At 41.1% G+C, this 25997-nt stretch overlaps 1 protein-coding gene across 4 annotated transcripts in view; it reads right to left on the bottom strand.

The window, feature by feature from the left end:
- HDX (highly divergent homeobox) overlaps positions 1–24800 on the bottom strand; it is a 44251-nt gene extending 19451 nt beyond the window's left edge. Inside the window, exons 1-6 of one of the 4 annotated variants that reach the window (XR_002441561.1) lie at positions 24624–24800; positions 22528–22673; positions 19973–20119; positions 15103–16224; positions 10740–10793; positions 2449–2595 (exon numbers count right to left, since the gene is read on the bottom strand). Coding sequence is in view for 3 of the 4 variants with exons in the window: in XM_021406218.1 (XP_021261893.1) it covers positions 2449–2595; positions 10740–10793; positions 15103–16224; positions 19973–20119 (1470 nt within the window). In the remaining variant the exon portion in view is untranslated. The remainder of the gene's footprint in view (positions 1–2448; positions 2596–10739; positions 10794–15102; positions 16225–19972; positions 20120–22527; positions 22674–24623) is intronic. The other 3 variants (XM_021406218.1, XM_021406220.1, XM_021406219.1) reach the window with 3 other exon arrangements.

The raw sequence follows: 25997 nt of genomic DNA, 5'->3' as shown, positions 1-25997 counted from the left end.
GCCAATAAATAGTACTAACAATTATACGGTTTAAGAGTCGATCTGCTTATTTTACTAAAAAAATCTGCAAAAAAAACTGAGGCTCCTGGACAAGATAGATACGACCAGTCCTTTTATGTACTTTTCAAAGCAGAAATTCTTTAATTCAACCTATTCAGTATGTCATGGAAAATGAGTGTATTTTTACGGCATATCAAAGTGGGAAAGAGAAGCTGTAACTTTCCATAGATTACATGCTACGCTTAAATGTGAATATTCTGGAGCAGTACAATGATGAGAGTGTGAACAGAATAGCATTTTCCTGTAGGCAAGGAGTAGTAATTCTAGTTATATCCCTAAAATGGATAAAGTTCTTAAAAACTTCAAAAAACACCTGTAAAGTACATATAATCAGACTCACTAAGCCCACTTACAACAGCTAGTAACAAACTCAGCAGCACTTCCCCTGATGACCAGGAGGAGATAAGGAAGAAAGGACAGAGGCTAGGCAGAAGCATCTGGTGTGTTTGCCCTGAGTAAGCCTGTAGGTAAGCTGACAGGGAGTCACTGAAAAAGCATGATTATAGGTCTCCAGTGATTGAGGTTAGGATGTCAACATGCTAGAAAGATTCTAGGTTGGAACCTTCGGAAATCCCATGTAATAGAAAAAACACAGACTGAACATTCTAAGCTGTTTTTTCACTTTGTCTCTTGATCATAAACTGGATCTAGACTATGCCTAGGCCCCCAGAAAGAAGCTGTTAATCAGATACAATTATGCAACCTTTCTGCTGCATATCTCTGGAGAATTACTAGTAACACAAGTTGCATAGCATGAAGAAGCAGGACCAACCTAACTCTCACTATAATTCTCAAGTCTGTCAGTAGAGAGGAACCTGAGGCAGAGGTTGGTCAGATACTGGTAACAATAATTAGTTACTATGAAAAAAAAGAATTTTTTGTTTGCTCATCCATTTGAGTGTGCATGCACATGCTAGAGAGTTTTATGGAGCTCATGTGAACATAGTACAACGGTCCTGAAGACAAAAGCATTTCAAGAAGACACTATTGAAAAATGTGCACAAAACTTCATGCTGCCATTATCTGCTAAGCCAACAAGGGAACAAAGTAAGGGAGGCTAAGCAAGGGTGTCAGTCTTCCTGTTATCCAGGAGACCATTTTTGCTGCTTTCAGTGGAAACAGCTTCACCTTTCAGAAAGTGAACTGAAGAGCTTGGAAAACATGGAGAAGCTTTGTTCTCTACAGAGAAAAGAGTAACTCCTTTAAGCTTCCAAAAAAGTGCACCTTCATTTTTTCTTAATTCAGATTCACTCAGGAAAATGAGCAGGTAAATAACCATAGCAGTGTTCACTACTGAAACTAATTTGGTACCATATTGGTATGCCAACCCAACAGAGATCTTCACAATAGAAGAGTTTCAAATAAAGGCTCTCATCTCTCCTCTTCTGTTTTGATAGCATTTGATCTTTTAAGTACAATCATTTTATGTTCTATTAAATTAAAAAAAAAATCATGCATTTTCCTTGTATTTCTCATACATTTTTGAGGAGTTTGATTGCTGTCATCCTCTTTTCCTTTGACGTCAGTTTTTTAAGGGAGAGATGGAAAAAGAATACAAAGGCTGAAAGGAGCAGTCACAATTGTCATGCCCATTAAGATGGGAAAGGATGACTCTAATCATATTTTTGTGCTGACTGCAAAGACAGACAGACAGTTTTCTGAAGAATGGAAGCACTGAGTGAAGAAGACACCTGCAGTTTTAGAGTGATGATACGTCTGGTAATTGTGAATACAGTGGCAACTATATTCAGATGCTTTACAAAACTTCCCCACCTCTGGAGCAGATGAGGCAGAATGATTCTCAGTAAACAAGTTATCTACACTAACCATGTACTTCCTAAAGCAATCCTTCCTCAAAGACATGGACTATCAAACTGAAAGGACCCAGAATTCTTTACAGTAGCTCCTGCCCTCTATCACATCTCAATCCAGCTTCAAGACAGCCTTGGAAAATAAATGTTATTTTTGAATGTTTTCTTTTTTATGTTTAAAATTACTTCTTCCTATATGTATTGAAAAATATTTTCCTTGTATCTTTAGAAAGGCTTTTTTGTATCTTAATCGCAATATAAATGAAAACACTCCTCATTCTTCTAGGATATCCCTAAAAACATGCAGGTCTTTTAGTCAAAACCTCACTTGAATCTAAAGAGAATGTCAAACAGTTTGGAGTGCTACTCCTTCACCTGATCAATAAGACTCTTACCTGAGGGCTTTTTTCTATATATAGACTACAGAAAGAGCAAGAGAACACTTCCTAACATGGTCATTCATTATGTAATACACGAAATCTATTTCAAGCTTCCTCATGAAATTTTTAAAAGCTTTCATCTGTCCTATTTTTGTCCTATTCTGTGACAAGATAGGGGAAGGCTCTGGATTTCTTACCCGTACTATTTCACAGTCCACATTTAATTCTGCAGCAACAGCTTCAATTTTCTCTCTGCAGACTGAGCCCAGGCTGGTCATGCCATTGTCCCAGTATTTCTTTAGGGTAGCTAAGTCTCGGTCACTAAATTGTGTGCGGTCCTGTAACTGTAAGATAAAAAAAAAAAAATAGAATACTGTTAGATTCGAAATTCTTATACTGTTCATTTAATTTCCAGAGGTCTTGTTTACAGTAGGACGTATGTTATACCGTCTCTGTGGCTTTTCTTCTAACTCTCGCTTAAGAATTTTTTTTAAGTTCAGTTTCTTATCCAGGCCAGTACAGTGCTCCCTGGGATTTGTTTGAAATGCAGTGGCAGTGCTAAAGCAAGTTTAAAGCACTTCAGCTTTGTTCCAAAGTCCACCTGATTTTTTAATTTGTTTTATCTCACTCTAAAAGGCCTTACTGAAAATAACTATTTCCACTTGCGCTGTTTACTCTCTCCACCCAATTTATGCAAATTATTCCTTAAGGCTTTTCAAGTTTCTCACCATCCCCCACCTAAAGTTCTTTTATCTTACTGCAAACTACAATACATGCATAATTCAAAAGATTCTGAGTTCCTAAAGGGAATACGTTAATGTTTATTCGGTAAGCTTCAGAGTTTAAATTGGTTCTACAGTTTATTTGCAAGTTCCCTAACTCTATGTGTATATTTAACAAAATAGGTGATAGTAGATTACTGATAATAAGCAGTGAAACTGAGAAACAAAGCCTACACTTCCTACTACTTCTTCCTACCACTTTATGGGCATCGGTTTGCTAGCAGGACTTTAAAGTTTTATCAATAATTTTTAGACCAGAATTTTAACTAACATTTCCAGTTTCTTTATACCAGTCCATGTTTGTCATCTCTCCTGCCATTAGGAGCATACAAACTCAACCATAAAGTACGTTAGTAAGTAGCTGTCACACACGCCAAATTTGTCATCATTTCAACAGCTGAATTTTGAAAGAAATCATGGTTTCATACCTGAAATCCAAGTTTGCTCATTTAAGAGCTGTTTAAAGTTAGAATGAAATAAATTTAAAGTGCATTAAAATGCAAAATGTTAGAAGCACCTGAGTTTCCTTAATACACTGGTAAAAAGGGTGTCAAAATTTGGCTGTGGCTTCATCCATCCAAGTACATAATGCCAGAAGCTGTTCCCACCCTCACCATCCAGCTGCTGACACAACTAGGACAAGCAGCAAAGTGCAGTAAGTGGAATTCACCTCGAGAGCACACTGCTGAACAGAACTAAACCCCTCATGCACATTTACTCCTAAGCAGATGCTGATAATCTTGACCTGACCTATGCTCTTCCTACCTACAAGCCACCTTTAAAGAATGACATATGGTCATTTCCTGAATCACTGTGACAATATCTCTTCTTATAGTGGTTGGCAAAGCAGACTGTAACTTCTAAAAAGGGCTGGAAGAATTCTTTCATTCGGCATGAAATGGTCAGGGAGAGGCAGCCAAGCACTGAGAAAAGGGAGGGTAGAAAGGAATGTGATAGCAATGCTCAGTACAGAAGGAGAAACAAGTCACTCTGGCCTCCCCAGCTCTGTGGGATGGGCTGGAAGCTTAGGGCAACTTTATCTTCTGAAGCATATTGAGTTTATTAAAAAAAACTAAACAAAAATCACTCATTATTGCAAGAAAGTTCATTGACAACCCAGCTGCAACAATTCACCACTCAAACAGCATTGTATGATCTTCACTTACCAGGAAAACAGAAAAGTTTGTCATAGTTTGCGTAGCTTCAAGAACCCCCCTTGGGCATGCTGTGGAAACTCTCCCAGCCCAGTGGAGGAGAGACAAGCTTCAGGAACTCTGCCTCTTGCCCCTGATCCTTCACTGGAAGCAGCGCCAACCCACAGTGCTCCCCATGTCTGTTCTAACAGCCAAACAGGAGCAAGAAGCACAGTGAAAACAGTTGGTGGTGGCGTATGAGTTCACGCTGGGGACATGGTTTAGTAGGTAGAGAGGTGATGGGTCTACAGTTGGACTAGATGACATTACTGTTTTGTTCCAACCACGATTCTATGCTTCTTCTTGACATATGACTTTCCATTATCTAAGGAAACGCGTCTCCTACTGAAGGAATACCAGGCAAGAAAACCTCTTGTAATGAAAAAGCTTTTTCTATGTGATACAATAAAGGATCCCAAGTAACACATGAGAAACACAGCAATTGCCTGAGTTACCCACAAATGGTACTGTGAGAAGACTGCTGGGATCAGAATGGCTGAGGTTGGAAGGGATCTGAAAGCCCATCCAGTCCCACTCCCTGCCATGGGCTGGTTGCCCCCACCAGCTCGGGCTGCCCAGTGCCCCATCCCACCTGGCCCTGAGCACCTCCAGGGATGGGGCACCCACAGCTCTCTGGGCAGCTGTGCCAGGGCCTCACCACCCTCTAAGTTAAGAATTTCTTCCTAACATCTAACCTAAATCTCCCCTCTTTTAGAGGTTGCCCCGCTTTTGCATACTGAATACATGATTTGTTTTTTCCTCATTCTTGAGAATAATCCCCAGTGTTTAAGATGACAACACGTATTTTTGCTTTTTGGTTACTCTTGCAGCTGCTGTCACATCAGGTACTTTACCCTTCCTCTTTCTGCTGAAGGACTCGTGCAGCAACACATGAATCATGCTGATACTGATCGCAGGTCAGACAAGGGAATGGAGAACAAGCTTTTCCAGTCAACTGATATGAAAGAAAAAAACAAAACTCTACAACAAACACTGCATGCTAAAGTCCTGAAGGAAGAAACAAAACTGAGAGGAAAGCAGTTCAAGTAAATAGACGATTATATTCTTTAGAAACACATGAAGTAGGAAACAGAAGCTATAATCACAGAATCATAGAATTATTTGAGTTGGAATGGATGGACCCTTAAAGGTCATGTAATCCAACTCCCCTGCAATGAGCAGGGACACCTACATCTCGATCACGGAGTTAAGAGTCTGGTCCAGCCTGACCTTGAGTATCTCCAAGGACAGGATTGAGACTTGAAATTTTACCAGTGCCCCCTAAAGAAAAGTATTCGGCACCTGGGGGCTCAGACTGATCAACAAGTCACTATGGGCAGCAGGTTCCTGCACATTAAATGAACTGCAGAAGCTGCCTGCCCGCACTCTTGCTTCCCGCAGACGTGAGCTGCACTGCGCTGCTTCACGGAACACAAAGGAAGATTCTATCCTTTACTCACGCTGCTCTCACTGCTGGGATCCACCTCAGCCCATAGGCTTACTAAATGTAAACAACACCTCAGCCTGTCCAAAACTCAGATCCACACTGAGTACTTTGTGTAAGTGACCATGCAGTGTCTTCGCATGGATTTCTTACAGAAACAGCATTCTATTACATTATCATCCATTTGACAAATATTATAATAAGTTTGACTCCTGCATTATATGCTCAAAAATTACTTAACACTCTCACAAAAGTTCGTGCCTTCTGTGAAAAAATAAAGGGCAGAATTCCTACACTGAATATGCATCTGCACTTCCATCAGCTTAGTTAATAACCTCTTCCTATCATCAGAGGAATGGGGGAAGCAAAAAAAGAAGAAAATGTACAGTTCTACAACTACCATAGCCTTGGTGGTGATGTACCAGTTACCACAGGGGAGGGGAAAAAAATAATAAACAAAAAAAGATAATACTGAAAAGCTTCATCTTTAGGATAACTCTTCTCATAGCTGAAATCAGTAATTCAGTTCCTATTTTTTTACTTAAATATTACAAATATTGTGAATAAAATTCTTATGTCCTTTCTTCAGATCCACTACTTGCTGATTTGAGGCCTGACTTTATCCTTGAGAGCATTAATTGTCTGTGGAATACCTTACATCTATCAGTTCTGTTGTCCATACTTTGAAAAGCAGAGAAGCTTCTTCCAGCAGAAAATAGCCTATCAGCTCACAATGAAAAGCAATCCTTGTGAGCAAATTGAATCAGCAGTTCTGCCAAGCTCAGGGTTAAACCCTGCTTATCCCCTGACCTCTCAAGTGTAATAACAACGTTCTTATAAGAGATGACCCAGTTTATTATAGGCATCCCTGGCACTTGGCCAAGCCCCTCATAATACCCACTGTGCCTGCAATATTTGTGGTGCAAATCTAGTGTCTGTAATTGGTATGAATAATTACATTTCAGTGGAGTGGCCTTAGCCAGTTGTTTATTAGCGCCTGCTTTTTCTAGATCAGTTTTTATGTGTCAATTGAAAATGTTCAGATCAGGTATATCTTAAAGGCATATTCTAAAGTGAAAGAACTAGAGCTTTAATATGATGTAATGACTGTTGCATTTATAATGCAGCTGAGCACTATATGTTGTTCCATAGCAAAAGTTACGTTTAAATTCCACTGAAGTTATCATAAAGAAGTCAGCAGCTCAGTTCTGATGCTCTGTGATGAAGTGTTCGAAGACCACATTTACTTCTAGCAAATAAACCTCTCACAGCAAATATTAGTCATTACTGCAGTGTCTTGCTCCCTAGCAAACTTTGCAATTTCTTCTCCAGTGACCAACAGTGCATCTCTTCATAGAAATGACAGACTAGACTTCAGTCACACACAACTCAAGAGTATAGAATTTGCTTTACTGTCATTAAAAAAACCTTCAAAATTTTGGACTCAATTTTCCCTTAACACTATCAGCAGAAACATGCAGTCAGAGTATCCCTGACAGAGCCTGCTCTCTGTAGGCTGGTGCTCTGCGTGCACTTCCACCCAACCCACTAGGACTCCCAGGCTACCCGTCTCCCCCTAGGGAATTAAAAAAAAGAAAAAGGATGCAGCTGGTGTTCATAATTACCAAAATGAGTTGGAGAGTTGGTTTCTGGACACAAATTTTCCCCGAGTTTCAAGAGTTCCTTTGTCAACATACGAGCAGATACGTACCCATCACAAGACACTTTCAATCTTCAGACAAAGAAACACCTGAAGGCCCCAGCAAAAAGGCTAGGAGTGAGATGTTAGAATTGTTACCGCTACTCTCATTCATAGAACAGAAGATACAGAGAAGAATGCAGTCTGCAGAGCCTTCAGACCCAAACGTGCTTGGATATGGACTGCAAACCATTACGGCTCACGTACCGCTGGTATGCAATCTCAGATTTCTGGAAGAGACTTCATGCACCTTGTTCCACTATTTCAGCAAGCCTGACGTTTGCTCTGAGGGAGGCAGGACTGATAAATACTTCAATATCAGCATAGAGTTTTAAAATAAAAAGGTACAACTGAAGTGCACTTGGTTTTAACCCCCACAGGTTCTCATTTTACTTTAAAAGCCACCAGATTTTTCATCAGTGCACAGAGGCTTACTGTGGCTGTAGTTTTCATGAGGTTTTTAGACCACATCTCAACAAGGTACTTTCTTTAGCAGTTGTACTGACTTATCCACTCCACCAGTCTCCTCCACACACACCAGCTGCCAGTTCCCAGTTCCCCCAGATGTGCAAGTTCAACTGGTGGCAGGACTCACAGCCACCTGGAGCTGGATCTGGTCCTTTACTTGATCCAAAGTACATGACTGTACTCCCTCTGTGAAGGGCAGAACTCTGGCATTAGTGTTCCACTCAATGTCTCCAGAATTTTATTGAAATTGGCTATAATAACCCAGTGAAGTGATCTAAAATCAAAACGCAGGCGTTCAGGTCAGAAGACCTTCACTTACTTCACAGTACAGAACTCCATGTTTTTTGAAGGACATTCATATGAGTAACAGAGTGATAGTTCTACACTAGTATTCACTAACAGTCAGGATTACATCATTCTAGAGCATAGCTGAGAAGACCAGCAAGAGTTTCTGTAGAACTGCACAGTTATTTGACTCGATGCAGCTGAAGGACAAGGAGAGGAAAACAAATTACCAAGGCAGAAGATTAAAACAAATTCAGAGCATCTAAAACACAATCTTCTCTATTTTAAACAAAATACATATCAGCCTTTTTGCTGTTTGAATGGTAGTAATTGCCATAATCACAGTTCTCCAACTCTATGCATTCTATTTCTGTTTCCTCATGTTCTTTCTTCAAAAGAATTTCACATTTGAAACTGAAGTTTCCTAAGAAGTAGGAGATTTTCCTCTCTTTCGTTTCCTTACACCCATGTACATGTATCAGTTTTGGAGTGCCAACTCCACAACTACTTGGCCATTATCACTTTCCTGGTCACCTATAAAAAAATAAAACACTCTTCTGAATACCAACACACAAACCATCCAGTTCCTTGATTGCTTATCCAGCTCACTCTACATAGATTCATCTATGGAGAAGTCTAACATCCCAGTTTAAATCAGATGAGGGTAATTTCTCTGGAGTGACTGACAGAAAGGTGGGATGCTCTCTGCCCTGCATAGCAAAGGGGATGCTCTGCTTACGGTTCCCTCTGTGCTGCAAAGATGGCTGCCTTGGAATTCTACCCATTGCCTTCTCAGTCATACCTCCCTGAAGCATCCACTGCAATTCATCTACTGCAATTGCTTACATCTGCATTTTCCAGTTGGGTTCATCCCCAGATGGCAGTGCAGCCTTGGTAGAGCAAAAAGAGGGGGGAAATAAATAAATAAATCAGTGTAGTGTTGCATCCATCCTGGTTGAAGAGGAATAGGAGAAGAGAAAAAAAAAACAAAACAAATTCATTTACATAGGGAATTCAGAGCAAATATGGATTGGAAAAAAAATAGTTTACATTGTTAAATAGGTGATTAAAATTACAGTTTATGGAGAGAGGCAATGCTTAAGCAGCAGCTGATGTTAACGGAAAAGTCTTCCCTTAAGTGGTCCAAATATCTAAGGCTCAAGCTAGAGAAGTGTGAAGTTGTAATGCTTACCTCCAAAATAAAGTGGGAGGATGGCATGCTGTGGGGAAAGATAGCTATACTTGAAATGCAAGAAGGAAGCGAAACCACCAACCCCTTCCCAGGAGACTCTCCCCCTGGAGAGATCTCACTTGCAAACAGTGAGCAGACTGGTGCAGTGACTTCCCCTGCTACAGAAGGAATCAGTAAGCAAATCTGTAGCTCATTAGGAGATAAAATGTCCCAAATATCTGCAAGAAAAGATGTTAGCTGCAAAACTGAGCTGCTCACGTGCCTGCCCAAACTTCAAGAAATTCCACCCCCACATGTGTTTTCTCTCACCCTTCCCTACCATACACACACTATACACACTTAAGCCTAAGTGGCAAGCTAATTACCCAAAGACCATGCAAATGCTTTGTGACTCACTAGTCTGTACATACAGAAGAGAAGAAATTGATAGGAAAAATGTAGTGTGCTCAATCGTGATTCCCTACTGAAAAACATTGAGTTTAATTCTGTCTGATATGAACATAACGTGTCACAAAGTCTGAATGATGGCAAAGAACAGATAAGTCTTTTCAGAAACAAACTGCATGTTTAGGAACACTCCTAAATTACAATTTTACTGACTATCAAAAGTTCAAGATGTCCTGCCTAAACATTATCCACTGACATTAAACTGGAGACACAAGAGGAGATTTGGCGTTACCCCCAGTAACCTTGCAGTTGAGGGCTCTGCCCTAGACCAGGACAGAATCTGCCGCATATGGCTGCAATCAGCATCAATAACTCTGCCTTCATGCACCAGTATTACTCATACCACACACAGATGGAAAGCATACAGGAAGGGGCATTTTGGCACTATGTACCATAATGAAGTAAGAGTGCCAGTGTAAAAACTCGCAGCTAGTTCTTGCTGCCCCACCCTCCTCGTGGCTCCCAGCCACACGATCCTGCTGCCTACTTTGAGCTAGCACTCATCTGATCCCAAGTACATTCAGCTCACTAAAACCCAGAAAAATACAAACTCAGCAGAAAGAAACTCAGTGGAAGAAATATGTATCAGACAGATCAGATGCTTAACTTGGAATGCAATTAGATACCGGCACCAGTGCTATGGCTGGGGTGTCAGCGCACCCGTAGGGAGCGTGGGTGGAATAAAATTCCCCCTTTTCAACCGTGAAGCATTGTGAAACCACCTCAGCCAGCTGCTGAAACTGTACTCGAGGGCACTGACTGGCTGCTTGATGTTTGAAAAGGTCATTAAATGATAGTTGGATGGTGCCTTCCAGAAAAAGGCTACGTTTACAAAAGCTATCTCAAGAAAACTTGTACATGGAAGAAAAAAAAAAAGATGGAATGTACAACAGGACTTGATATTTCCAAGAATGCATTTAGATAAAGTTCTCATACCTGTACTTGATGCATTAGATACTTGAATGGAAATATACTTACTGCTCTTTTTCTGGAACAACCTGTAATCCAAGGCACAGTAAGGTTTCCTGAAATCTGTAGAGAGGAAGAGGAAAACAGAACAGAAAACAACAGCAGCTTAGGTTGCTACAATAACAAACAGTGAGCAACTTCCAAAAGACTTCAGTACTGTGCATTTGGTTCTGGTAACAACATTTAAGATAAAATGTTTAAGATTTAAAAGCAAAACAAAGCCACACAGCATTACTGTTACAGGACTAAAAACAGAACTGCTTCTTCACATGAGAGCGACAACGTAACAGCAATTCAGATGCTTCTGTACTTTTGCTGTCTCAAAACTTAGACTTCAGAATACAAGTTTTCATCTCACAGCTGCACAAAGCTTGTCAGATTAAGCAGACTGGAGTCAGGCAGGGGCCTGATGTTTAACAGAACTGTTGTATTTTTCAATTATGTCAGTTAAACTTTCAGAACAACAAAAAAAAAACCACTAGGACATTAGTAACTGAATTATTCAATGTCAAATGACAAGAATTTGCCAAGTAGAAGAAAACCTATGGACACGAGGCTAGTGGAGGAAGAGGAATGGGTATGAAGGTGAAGGTTAGTTCCCTTGATTCTCATTGCTCCTCCATCATTCCTCGAGGTCAGACTTGTTAAAAAATAAAATCTTGTACTATTTTCCCTGGACATGCACCATGTTTTATAGCCTGGAATATTTTAGGCTTATTTAGGATTCCATGTCAGCTTCTGCTGCAGACAAGCAATGCTTCAGAGAATAAACATAGCTCAAGAGATTAATCAATCTCATGTCATTACACACGCTGTACATGAGGAAGAAAAATCTCCTCCTGATGACTATATCAAACAACGCTACAGTTTTTGTATTAGGGAAATGCTCTCATAATGAATCTTTCAGCATGGGTATGACTAAATATAGAATACTTGGTACAGTTTGTCTTTTGTACAAGTACATACCTTTATTCTCCAAGCTTTTCGCCGAGAGTGCTGAGGGTTACCTAATGGCAGACTTTCTCATTACAGCACAAGGAGGAGGAGGAGGAGAGCTAGAATTGAACACTTTTCCCTCCTAATAGGAAGTCTGCATCAGCTTTCATGTCTAAATTATTAATTTCTTAGTAGCACACATTTTAGAAACAAGTTACACCTATTAAGATTTGCTATCCCCAACAGCAATGCATTGTCAGTACTCACACAGTTGGCTTTTCTCAGGCTTCCTGTTCAGTTGTTTAGTGTTTTTCCCCTGCTAAATTAACTACAATGTTAAGCTGATATGGATGGGATCTAACACTAGTGTATATTCTTACACCTCAACAGACCAACAAATTTCAAGCAGAGCTACAGAAAACAGTGCTTTTCTACGCGAGGAAAAGGTATGGCAGAGTATTAACAGTTAACTGGAAGACAAACACACACTAGCTCTGACAGATCTGATGTCAAACACAATACCTCAGTGTAACTATTTGAAAGACAACATGCACGGAAATATACAGTGAAATCTAAAATGGCTCTACAAGTGATTACGCAGTACAAGGTCCCTGCACAGCCTTTTCCCAGCTCACCTGTGGATTCACTGTCCTGAACACACGGTGCTGGGACAATTCAAAAGGCCCCCGCCACCCTCAGCTGCTGTGTCCTGCTGTGAGTGGAGGCGGCACACAGCGCCCCTGCAGCCTGCTGCTCTCCCCAGCACTCTCTGACCACAGCTCTGCAAGTCTTATCCCAGAAATAAAGCGCAGGTAACTCCTGGGACAGATGCAGCTTCTGTTACAAGAATGAGCGTCAGGAAACACTTTGCTCAAGTCCCATTAGAGAATCGTGTTGCTTGGCCTAACACAAAGCTGTGCTGCCCAAAATTAGCAAGCAAGTCCTCCTCTCATCTTTAAAAATCTCTGAAGAAGTAACCAATGCACTTTGACACAATAAGAACACAAAACAAACATTATCAGTTTCCTTTAATAAAACTAACTTAAAGCTCATTCATATAAAGCAGTATCCTTAAAGTGAATCTTAGTAACAAAGAAAAAGTACTACATATATCCTACTCTGCTGTACTGGCTGCAAGGCTTAGAATTTTCCCTAGAAGAGCACGGGGCTAAATTAGATTAACTGGGCTTCAGTGTGTATAACAAAGTAATTAAAAACAAAAAACAAAAAAAAAACCACACATACTTTCAACAGTATTTTTGCCCCTTAGGACTGGGGAAGGAAACTAAGAATAAATCCCTGTTCAGCCCCGAGGACCAGTAAGAATTGCCTCTGCTGGTCAATAAGCTCAACACCAAACTAACAAAAGTTAGTAGGTTGAACAATTTGCTTAACGAAACTGCTCAGGCATTAAAATTGATCATTTTATTAAATTTATTTCTAGGTTACACTAAGATGAATTTGATTAATTGAACCAGTAAGAAAGCTGCAACTAATTGCTAATTAGATGCCCCACCAATGTACAACAGTAATTACTTCATCAAAACACACATCACACATTCCTGCCTTAAAAGAAGCATCTGTGTGGATGTTTAACTACTCTAACAACCACATAACTCACTTTTAATCCATTTTTAAATTTAGGAAGATTTCCCTGTGTTTAAGGGTTTTCCACTATTGGCATTGTTCTGAAATGTGCTAGAGCTCTCATAAAGGAATACAATGATCTGGAGAAGTCAGAGCCATCACTTCTTCAAGGCAGTACAGGATCTGCCCAGGTTGTAGGACACTTTTCCTCTGCAGTTTCTACAGAACCATGACATGCCTTAAGACCACAGCTTTTGTCTTCCCCTATACATTCTGATACTGAAAAGTGCCATCTTAATATTTCACAGAGTGGATTGCTACAGCAACAAGTGCATGAATAGCAACCTTCCCAGCTCTTCCAAGATTTAAGAGCGCGTAAGGGCAAAGGATGCCACAGGAAATAAGAGTTCCACCGATTCAAGGTATATTCCTAAATCCAAAGGGCACAGTTTGTAAAAGACTCACGTGGAATTCAAATGGTGTGAAGAATTCCTCACTTACCAAACAACAGGTACATCATTCTAATGGAGGAAAAAAGGATCAAAGATACAACAGTAAAGTAAGTTACAGAGACATCCTTGATCTGATTTATACCATACCACACGGCCTGACAGAATGGCTCATGATAGGTGACATTTTATCTATAAAGAGATTCGGTCCCTACCCCAAAGTATTCCAAATCCAAGTTATTTCAAATTTCATTAAAAATTTAAAAGAAAGAAAGAAAGAAAAAAAAAAAAGGAATAGTGACAGTTTTTCAAAAGTGAAATAGAGTGCCAAGAGCACGCAGCTGGATGTATCCACACTGTATTTCATTAAGTGAAACTTTTCTCAAGTTTCCTTAGCTGTACTGTATCCACTTTGGCAGTTTTACTGTCCCTTTACAGAACAGATGTGCATATTTATAGCTTTTCTTCTCCTATGAAACAGGAATTTCAAAACTAAACAGCATTTAATGAATTTTATAATTCAAGAAACAGTAATATCAAACACTGACAGACTATCTGAGAAGAAAAGGGAGAAAGGAGAAAAAAAAACAGCTCCTTTGAAGTATTCAACTTAAAAAATGCCCCAAGTAAGGGCTGCCAGTGTCCCATCTGCTAGGCAGAATCCAGTCCAGAGTAGTTCTGGTGATTTCTGGTGAGAAGGAGCACTTAAATACCCAAAAAGCTTTCCTTCAAGTTCTCACAGGATATAGGAGCAAGACAGAAAAACCACCATATATCATACTGTTCCCTATACTAGTGAGCAACACACAAGAAAAGATGATATATTTTTACATGGTTCATCTTCAGGATAAATTAAAACAGAAATAACATGCAAAAGCAATGTGTAATATAACATCCTGTCAGTCATAAGACATTGATGGAAGAGCTAATCCAACTTGACATTAAAAAGGGCAAGCAACTGTACAGCACACGGATGACGGTGTGATCCCACGTTCTGCCCTGTGCCACATGCACAGTATGGCTGCAGAGGATCAACGAAGGGTACAGCTGTGACATGCACTGGTAAGCCAAGTCAAGACACATGGCTTTAGCATGTAGCAGCAATCAGGGGTATGATCCCCCCATAAACTAAGTTTATCTATTGAATTCACAAAGCCCATGCTGATCTTCAGTATGTGACTACCCACTGCAGCCACAGGCTGAGCTACCAGATACAAGTGCTACCATACTACAGTCCTACCTTCACTTTTAATAAGGTATTATCTCTGCTGAAAGACATAAATCAAGTACAGCTTACAGAAATACAAACCTACCACTTACTAGCTAATGGATTCCAAAGACAACAGTGCTTATCTATGACCTTGTCTTCAAGATTTGCAGACAGATAACTGACAGATTACCTGGTAATTATTTTGGTTTTGTGACAGCCTCAGTTGATTTGAAGATGTAAAGTGAGGAGAAAAAGTACTTCTTGATGTATTAGCACTGTTATATAATGTACTGGATGTGTGTAATGAGGTCCGTGCAGGCAAGTGGTAGTCTCTGCTGTGATACAGCATACCATCAGGCATGTCCCTGGCATTCACCATCTGAGAACTACAGCTCACATTTCTTCCTGGCCCAGACAAGGCTGCACTTTGGTTCTCCACTCGAACAGAACTGCTGCTTTCACAGTATCTTGAATAGCTTTGTATTTGTGCTCCCATGGATGCTAGTTCTTCTTCTCTAGCATATTCATCATCCACATCTCCAGTTTCCATCGCAATGGACAGAGAGCTGCCTTCCACTGAGCAATGCTTCTGTGCTGTACTTCCTCCCACAATTCTTTGAGGTTGATCTGTAACAGCCAGAGAAAACACCTCACGGATTTCCAGGTTTTGTGTGCTACAAGAAGGGTCCCTAGTGTTAGCCCTTTGTCCAGGGGGCATATGCGATGTAAGAGCTGCATGTTCTGGTTTTTGTAACCTCTGACATCCCATGAGCTCAGCTTTACAGGGTCTGTGGCATATCATTGGTTTCTGAGGTAACACCAACTCTGCAGTTTGGACTGATGAACCACCATAGCTTTTTTTCGTGTGACTATAAATGGAGTTCGCAGAATTCAGTACGCTTGTTTGTCTAGATAAAATAATAGTCTTTTCCCCTACTAATAGGGAAGCATTTTTACAGTGTGGTATTTGTCGTCCTATAGGGATGTGCTGCTGCTGAAAGTCTGTGTCAATTTTCCCTGGTAGTCTTGGAATAGAGGTTTTATGTATTTCTGCCATTGAAGCATTTGTTTGCTTGGTGGATCCTTGCCTACTGGATGAACTAGCAGGACTGTATATACCAGTAACTATTACATCGTTATTAGAAGAGGTCCAAGAAGACTGCTGACTTTGGGATCGAGCAATATTTACCACATTTCTAACTGCTGCTTCTGGTGGTACTGAGGGAGCAGTAGGGGCGGTCCCTGGGAGAGCACCTCCAGATTCTGCAGCACTCTTGCTGCTCATCTTCCTTCTTTTATTGCCAACCCACGTCTGCAAACAACAATAACAAACACAAGCTTTAAATAAGCAGAAAACATTAGGCAATTTCAGTTATAAGCAGATCTGATGAAATATTAAGTGTTGAAGTTGAGACCTAAGTTTACAAATCCATAAATCATTTAACAACTATGCAGATTCTGAACAACTCAAGGTAGAAATCCATGTCTCTCATGCTTGGGACTCACATAGTAAAACACATGAGAAGCCATCTTGACTTCAAATCCCTCGTTTCTCAAAATCTCTGAGACTGTATCGTGCCTCCTATCCCAAAGTTATCCTTAAGATTAATTTCACTGGCATCCCGTCACTAATTCCCCCAAATATCAGTTTTTATATTTAGCGCCTTGGGATGCCAAACCTTCACTGAGATACATAGCTAAATTTACCTCTAAAAGAAGGAAGATTCTGTAACCAAATAACTGATGGACACAACTCTCAGAATTGTCTTGACCAGAAACTGTTACTTCTTGAATTTAGGTTAAGAGGAAGAAGAGAAGAAGAGGAACAACTCCTTCTGATAAAACACTTTTGTAAAATATCCAAACCTACCAACTAATTCCTCTTCTGCCAGCTGCACTTGTCAAGATCTGATATCAAAAACTGCTTTTGAAAGATACTGGTAGGCAAGACTAGTACTGGGGTTACATTGCAACAGAATTTACTACTATGGACATCTCTGAAAGTGACAATGACAATATATAGATACATTTTTCACTTAGGTAATTCTTCCCTTGTTGTAAGAGTTGAGCACAAGATAAAACATACTGTTGTTTTAAACATAGTGGGAAGCTTGTCTTGCAAGTAACAAATTAAGGTATAGCTAAAGGAACTTAAAGGAAATATTAACGTCAGCGTTTCAAGATGAAGAGAATTAATGTGGTGGAAGCATCAGCTCTGGCACCAGAAGCATAAGCACCATCTAACTACTCCTGAGAACTTTCATGATCAGCAAGGCAAGACTTGCTCCGTTCTTTCACCACAGCATGTTTGTGCTGAATGCGACAGCGTAAGGGAGCAGACATAAGTGCCAAAAACTAATAATAATAATAATCCTTCAGCATCAGCTTCTGCTGGTTATCATATACAGATACAGTGAAACAGTTGTCTGTACCACGCCGGGTATCATGTGCTGCACACCTAAAACCAAACGAAGACACATCTCAGCACTGAGCAACCCAAACGAGTTGATTTGATCAATAAACCACTTCATCCCACCACAAGCAAACAGCACTGAGTACCTATCTCAGATTTTCATTTCATCGCGTGAAAGAAGGCAAGATTTCTTCACATACTAACACCTGCTGGAGAAGTAAATTGATTTTCTAGACCAAAATACATTCCTCTGTTTTAAAGAAATACCTTGAAGTCTCTGATCCACTCTACTCATGTTCCTCGTCCAATTTTACAAAATGCCTAATTTGAGGCATGATTTATTGCATGCAATCAAGTCTCATTACTTGTTTTAGAATTCTGCTTTACAGAACCAAGTTTAAATACATGAAATTAGAGCCACAAGTCTCACTTCCTTTTATTGCTTAACATAAATTTAGAAGTTCAAATTTATTTTTCATTATTTCTCCTCAGACAGCAAACTTTTAAAACAGAAATTATAATTAAAGACAATGCAAATTCTGAGTAAGGAACAGGGACACCCCCCTGAATTTCAGACTGTCCCATAATCTGTATACACACCAGCAAGTGACTATCAGTAGCACTTGGCCTTTAGTTTTAACCATTTTCACCCTAAATATGACAATAAGATGTCCTCAGGAACTCCTTCAAGAGATGTGAAAGAATAATGAAGCTCTAAGCGCTCTGTTACAGTAACATTTACTGTTGTACTGAGGGGAGAACCGCACGCACCACCACCCTGATCAGTGCTCCTCAGCACTCTGTGATAACAACTATGAAAACTGAAAGTTGGAGAACTTCTGCACTTTAACAAGTCCTACCTGCTCATTCTTACTGCAATGCCAAAAAACAACCAACAGTACAATTATGCTAATATTAACCAACAAAATGATGCCATTCAAACCCTGCATGGTTCACATACATCTCCATCAAATTTGAAGAGGGCAGAGGATCTTCCTAGAAGTAATTCTTCTATGTTTCCTAATTTTGAAAGGGAGAGGCATATTTTATGTATTGCAGCAATAAAATCTGTAGATGTTCACACCAAATCATAATAGGTCTTCTTTCCAACACACCTCAAGATTAGAAAAACCACATGTGGTTCTATGGGACAAGACTACAGGAATACTCACTTGGGGAATGAATTTATAGAGTGATAACATTTGAATTATAACATACATTTAGGTAATTTGTGTTCCTCTTATAGTTGTATCTACAAGTGTCAGCTGCAACCTACACATCACTCTGTTAGAAAGTATACAAGGAAGTACTAATCCCAGACCAAAAGTCTTACAGAAGAACAAAACAGTGGACTGCTAACTAAGAGGCAAAAAGGAGAAGTATGAAGAAGAAAAAGGTAAGATAATAAAAAATATGACAAATGCAGGACAAATAGTCTGTTTCCATTGCACTTCACAAGGAGGAAGAGTATATGTTACGTGAAGAAGGGCTCAGCAAAGGAAGATAACTACAGAAAAAGGCTATGACACATTACTGCAGTAAGGGTAATAGAGAAGGGAATGGTAACAGGAAGATGGAAAGTGAATGAGGAGCACAAGCAGAGGAGAGACTGGCTGCCTCCTCTAGGTCCTTGAATCAGAATAAAAATAGAAAAATAGGCACAACTACATCATCAGCAAGCAGATTCCTGTTACAACTCTCTGTCTGTTCCAGTGAGTTTGAATTTATGGGTGAATTTCAGAGCATCCTGAGCTGAGAATGTAACCTGAATATTTCCAGAGTACTCTGAGAGATGGGAACCTAGTTAAGAATTAAGGGGCAGGAGGGGCTGTTATTTTCAATATACCATAGGCACATGTCTAAGAAGAATTAGGCTGGTTTCACTTCTTGCTCCACAATGTCCAGTGTTGCAGCACCAACTGCTAGCTTCACTACCACTATTATTTTTTCAGTTTATGCTCCATGATTTCTACTTCTGCTCCAAGACAACAGCCATTTTATTGTCTAGTGTTTCACAAAGGGATTGTTATTTCCCTTCCCATGGGATTCACAGACTTTGGAAGAGCTCCTGTTAGCACTACTGACATTCTTCTATAAGAAAACAATGTACTCACTGTAAGTAATAATGTGTGACACAATATTTGTGATTGTGTCAGTGTTCCGTATTAAAAACGGTTATATTTTTTGCCCAAATACCTTAGGTCATAAGAATTGCTTTACCTTAAGGATAGTTTCCTACGAGCATGACCTTTCTTTGATACAAGGCACTGCACAAAGTTTCTACAGGACAATTCCATGCGCAGTTTAATTTAAAAAAATACAAGCAATGAGAGACAAAAAAAAAAAAAAAGAAGAAACAAAAACAAACCACAACCAACAACAAAACAAACACTTCTTGTGCTACCCAGCACCTGCTTAATACAGCAATCATGTGGTAACATTTCAGCATTTCAGAGAGAACAGACTATGAACAGGCTCATTGGATAAAAATGCACGTCATACAAGTGTGAAGTCTGATTTACAGACACATACGAAGACACTTCAGCACTCTGAAGATATTTTGTGTAAAGTTATACACATTCATTCCTTACAAATAAACAAATAACTTACAAACTTACACATAAATTTGGAAGGCTTCAGTACTTACCCTGACTACACTGAAGTCCAGTTTAGTTTCTTGTGCACACTGTAATATGAGCTGAAAGCAATTTTTACTTTGATTTGTCATTCCATTTTCATAATAACGCTGTAATATCCTTTGTTGTTCTACAGTAAATACAGAACGCAGATTCATCTAAAAATAAAAGAAGATACTCTGAAAGTTGGAATAAAAAACTGTAACACTTGCAGAATGCACAAGCACTTATTTACGCCTGTGATAATGTTAAGTGCTGACATCTTTTTCTTATGGAATCCTTTACCAATACTTTTACTTTCTTTCAAAAACAAACAAACAAAAAAACCCTAAAAAGACTCAAGTTGAACAGGTGAACTACATGTTTGGAACACCAGTGACAGAATTTCATAAGAAAGTGTTACATTGTATTGCTAAGTCCAAGAGCCTCCAGTTCAAGACAAAATAAAGAAAAAAAAAAGGCATTAGGCAAAACAGAATAACACCAGCCATTCCAGCAATACTGGCAGATGCGTCCCCTCCCATGACAAAAAGAGATACATGATCTGAGAAAAGAATGAAGGTTACAGTCTGGCAGGAGGAGTTTCCACTGTCTCTGGCTTCAGCAAATCCTACACTATTACGGCCAGTCATTCCTACTCCTCCTGCTGTGTCAGTGCTGGCACTTTGCAGCTGCAAGGTTGAAAAGATCAGGGACCAAAACTGAAGACCAACTCAAAAAACAACCACAAACAAAGGTTGTAGGGGCATGGGCCCGCTCCCTGCCTGGGAAGCTGCAGCTGTGTGGGGCTATGGTGGCAGCCCAAGGGCCAAGGCAGCCTCTTCAGCAGCAGTTCGGTGGCTGTCTTAGACCAGGTACAGCCTCATGGCACACTAAAATCATGCCTGAGATTGGAAATGGCAAACTGCATAATATTACCAAGTGCAAACAAAATAACACAGAAGAGACTCCACAGTGGGAAAATGAAGTTTCACATTAGTTATACGCTCTAAGCAAGCCAATAATATACAATCCCCTGGTTATCTAATTCTGATTAGAATTACTAAAATCAGTAAGTAAAGCTCCATCACTACAAAATTTCCAAAATAAGCCCTTTATTTTGTCTTAAACAGAATGGAGCCAGCTGAGACAATGCAGTCCACTGTCCAGCAACAACCAGCATCTGACTTCGTCCTTCAGCAGGAGGAGGGAAAAAAAAGCCATCACCCACCACAACTTATTTTTAATTCTTTAAATATTCACTTCAAAATAAAGCAGAATGAGTGGAAAAAAACATACCATAATCTTGCAGGAAAGTGGATGGGAGAACCCTTTGTAGTTACCAAGCTTTTAATTACTATTTTTGGAAATTTCAGATGGAAAGTAGTAGAGAGGAAATAAGCCTAATCCTCGCAGAACAACATCTAACAATGCAAACCAAGAAAATCATTAAGGGTCCAAAAGCACGAGCAAAAATTTCTGTATTCTTTTCAATAATACTTGAGATGATTTTGTAATCACATTTTTACCTCTGTTCCTAATTCTTACTTTATATTCTCAGTCAAGTGCATTACTAACAAAGTCAGGCTCTGCCAGAGTTACACACCTCCCAGAATCTGTATTTTAGTTACTTTCAAGCTGGGCAAAGGGGAGACTTGCTTTGAACACTGTGCTGTTGGAAGGAATTGGTTGAATAACAAACCAATCAAGCTCATAATAATCTACTTTATAACATTAAGATCAGTCTTCTGACCTCCCATGAGGATACACACGATGATGCAGTCACCATCTGGTTTATGCTACCTTTAAAGAACAGAATCAGACTATGCACAGTTGGAAGGGATACACAAGGACCACTGAGTCCAAACCCTGGCTCCACACAGGACCATCCAAAATCCAATTCCTATCTCTGAGAGCGTTGTCCAAAAGCTTCTTGAACTCTGGCAGCTTGGGGCCCTGAGGAGCCTGAATATGAGTTCATTTTGATTTGATTTTGATCCTCCCCGTGGGGCCCCAAAGCAATTGGCAGGGCCCAGATTACACTTTTGTGTCTATTACTCTGCCAATACTTGTGGTCCTGCTTCAGAAGAAAAACACTAATCTCAACTATTTAGATTGCATATTAAGCAGAATCTCATGTGACATGTGAGCTGTTCATAGCAGGGCAGGAAACAGAACTTCTAATGAAGATCTTAGATTACACAGAACAAGAGGAAGGAAATCAGGAATCACCTTAATATCAGGTTGCTGTTTCTCCTTTTACCTTCCCAATTTCTTTGAGAAGCATTACCTGTTTAGCATCAGTTTTCATAGCTATACAGAACAAGATATTAATTCTTACATTTTCTTTAATACTGGAGTTCCCTGACTGTTAGTGGAAATATATACAAATTGGAAATAACTTATAAAGTGCTGACATTACCTAGCAGTAATGCAGCCACATTAGTATCATGGGAATCAGCAGTTCATATGTCTCCATAATAGATTCAGTATTCTTCAGGACAATCTCTGTAACTCTAAAGGATGTAATCTCCTTTTCCCCAATTTGTGTACCTACAAAGTATACCAGTTCATTCAGATTTCTCACCTTTATCTTGAACTGAAGACTCCAAGTTAGAAATCCACATGGATTCTTATCATAATTTAATTTTAACTTGACTCTCCAAGCTTAGAAAAGACACATTGGAGCTTTTCGGAAAACCAGGTGTCCAGCTGGTGGGCAACACATTGAAACTGAAACGAGAGTTTGTTTCAGAAAAGAATGCTGTGAAATTTGTGAAATTCGGGCTGAACAGTATGCAAAGTGAAAGTCCATGAACCTTCAATAAGAGCTAGGGGTAACAAAGCAGTATTTATAACAATTCAACATCTGCCCGCTCTGCTAATAAAATGAGGCAGTTTTGGCAAGCATGTTGACGTTTAAGTGACAGTGCTGGGAACTATCTCCGACAATCGAAAAATTAGGTTTGCTGTATTTACTTCACAAGTGTTATGAGCCCTAAGCCAACCAACATCATTCAACTTTCCAGTCTGGTAATTTCCCACTCCTCAATCTATGATAAACCCACCAAGATAAAGATGTTGAACTTCATTCAGTGTCTGAACTGAATACTAACTGAAAAAAATACATCATATTACCAGAAGAAGCCCTTCCCTAATGATTAGGGAGATGTAAATGTACTCCGAGTGCTGAAGTCAAGCCCTGGGGATCTACAGCTCGTAAGCACTAAGAATGAAGACGGGTACTGCAATGCCCTTCAGTTTCTTCAAGACTGCTGAATATGAGCCTCAGGAAGAACAACCCTAACACATTTCAACCTGTCACACTTGCTCCTCATCAGAAGAGATCAAGGTTATTCCTATGGCTGAACTTCCTTAGACAACGGTTCAGCGACCTTTCCCAAAGTATCTACCATCTTTGCTTCCCTGCAGCAAGAGCAAGCATGAGTGAGAAGGAGAACATGGAGGAATTAATGTCAGGTTGGCTTCTGAAGTAGTATTGCATTTTCTTTGTGAACCATATGCTTCATGGAACAACTGTCTCCCATGGGTGGCCGTAACAACCAATTCTGCCACTCTGGCTACTTGATTCAGGATCAGGAATCTCTCTGGGCAGACCCAGGGAAGCCCAAAGATTTATCAGTGTCAAGGAGTATCACAAGTGAAAAAGAGAGGGAATACTCCTGTACTAATGGTTCCCTGTTTCAAGAAACAAAAACAAGACAAGAGTATTCAACAGCTATCTGTTCTGCCACAACTACTTCAAAGATTTTGGGGAAAAAAATACAAATAAAAGGAGAAGCAGCAACGGATGGAAAAAAATATGTATTTTTTTGTCATGTACAACATAGAGCATTATAGACATCAAAAAGTCTTGAAATATTAAGATTGCTGAGCCAAGCAGACTCACAGGGTACATCCTTGTAGTATACTAAATTGACAACACCAATTGCTTTGAAAGCTGGGAAATGAAAACTTAAGAATACCCCTATAATTTTAAACAGAAATCAGTCTTGGACATGAAATCGTACTTAGGAATATATTCATTCAGAGTACAAGACACTACAAGCAACTGTGTAAAAAATCTTTACATTGTAAAACCATCATGGATTAACACACAGCGACAGAAGGGAATAAGTGGTTTTGGTTAGTTGCTTGCTTGCTTTTAACCGCAGCAGAAGTAAGAAAAGGAATACTAGAAGAAAACGGCAGCATGACAGCAACAGCCACCCAAACGCACAGCTGAGGGGAGGCATTCTGCGCATGCACACACGCCACCCTGCAGCTCTCCACATGCCTCAAGGCAGTGCGCAGGCGTAGTTGCCCTCCCTCAGACGGCCGCAGCCTGAATCCGCTCGCGCCGCGCTGAAGTGCGCGCACGCGCAGGGACAACCTTCCCCAACATACACGGAGCGCGCCGAACGCCCGTGCGCGTGCGCGCTTCCCTAGCGGCGGGTGCGCAGCGCCTGCCCGTGCGCGGCCGCCGGGGGAGGCGCAGTGCGCGTGCGCGGCCAAGGTGGGTCTGCGCACGAGAACGAGCCCGCGCGGCCGCCCTCCCCCACCGCCAGGCCGCCGGCCCGGGGGCCCCTCCCGCCCGCCCGGCCCCGCCGCGGCGCCTCACGGGCCCGGCCCCCAGCCGCACCCCTCGGCCCCGGGACCCGGCCGCCGCCCGGCCCCGCTTACCGTGCTGCGCGGGGCCGGTCTGGGGGGCTCGGGGCTCCGGATTCAGCCGGTTTCGGCTGGGTCGGTCCCGGCGTCACACAATGAAATCAGCGCCTCCGATCATTAATTCTCATCATGATCGTGACGTCAGCGCAGACAGCGGCCAATGGGAGCGTGAGATCAGCGCCGGCCGGGACAGTGCTCGCCCCCGCCCCCCGGTCCGGGGGGGCCCCGCCGCCCTCAGCCCCTCCGCGCTCCGCGCCCCTGTGCCCGCCGGCAGCCTCGCCCCGGGCGGCACCGGTGGGCGCCGGGGTGCGCCCAGTGGAGGGGTTGCGGGCGCTGAATGGTGGCTGAATAGCATTGGCTGCACTTTGCAGCCTTGTTACTGCTGGGCAGATGGGGAGGTGTGTCCCGTAACATCTAAAAGATAGAAAAGGAGCAGGATTTCGATTACGTGATCATTACGAGGGTGAAGAAATAAACTTTTTGTAGCTTGAGATCAATAAATGTCTCGTCGGGAGCTCACGCGTGCGGCACATGGCCGAGCGGGCTCCTCACAATGCCCCTTGCGCCCACCAGCGCTGCGTTGCCATCACGCTGTGCCTTTGTGCGAATCCACGGCGCGAAGGCAGCACTGCCGGCCTTGAGCGGGCCCGGCTCCATCTGCAGGAGCACCGCGTCCCAGCGAGCGGGAAGCTCGACGCTGCTTGGCCATGCCATGGGCTGCGTGGTGTGGCAGACACTTGAAATCACGTCCCGTCTGCGTGTATTGGCTCTGATGTGGTAGCAGTGAGAAGCCTCAGATTCGAGGCCCTGTTGTGTTCATACAAAACCTTCAGATTCCCCCATCTCTGTCTTTGAATAGTTTACGAGTCCTGGTATGAAACTAACGCCATTAATTCTGTGCCACATTGTTAATGTGGACTCGTCGAACATGTGTGCAGGACTGAAACACAAGAACTGGCACTGGCAGGCAGAGCAGGAAAGCAGTCAATATGTGCATCCAGCACATATTGTAATTTTAAAATTACAGTAACTCATATTTTTTAAACCAATTTTTCATGTATTTAACTGTGCTTCTGGCCACCAGCATTCCGTCTGGGTTTCCATCTAGCAACAAGCAGCTGCGTGTTCACTCACAAATAAAGTTTGTCCTATTGGAGTACCATTCAGTAGTTGAATAGTTGCTTATGTTCTGTCTGCATTGTAATTACATTTCCTTTACCACATTGGAAAGTCAATCAATCAATTAATAAGGCTTAATTTAGCTAAAGATTTTATGTTACTGATAGTGTTTTCGGCAAAGGATCAGTCTTTACTTTGGCTTGTGTCATAGCCAGTAGTTGTATGCTGCACTGGGAGCTCAGCAAATGGGATGGCCCTGCTTTCCTGGGC

This window comes from Numida meleagris, chromosome 8, assembly GCF_002078875.1.
Source record: "Numida meleagris isolate 19003 breed g44 Domestic line chromosome 8, NumMel1.0, whole genome shotgun sequence".
NCBI classification, from domain to species: domain Eukaryota; kingdom Metazoa; phylum Chordata; class Aves; order Galliformes; family Numididae; genus Numida; species Numida meleagris.
This window is presented reverse-complemented; position numbering and strand designations above follow the sequence as displayed.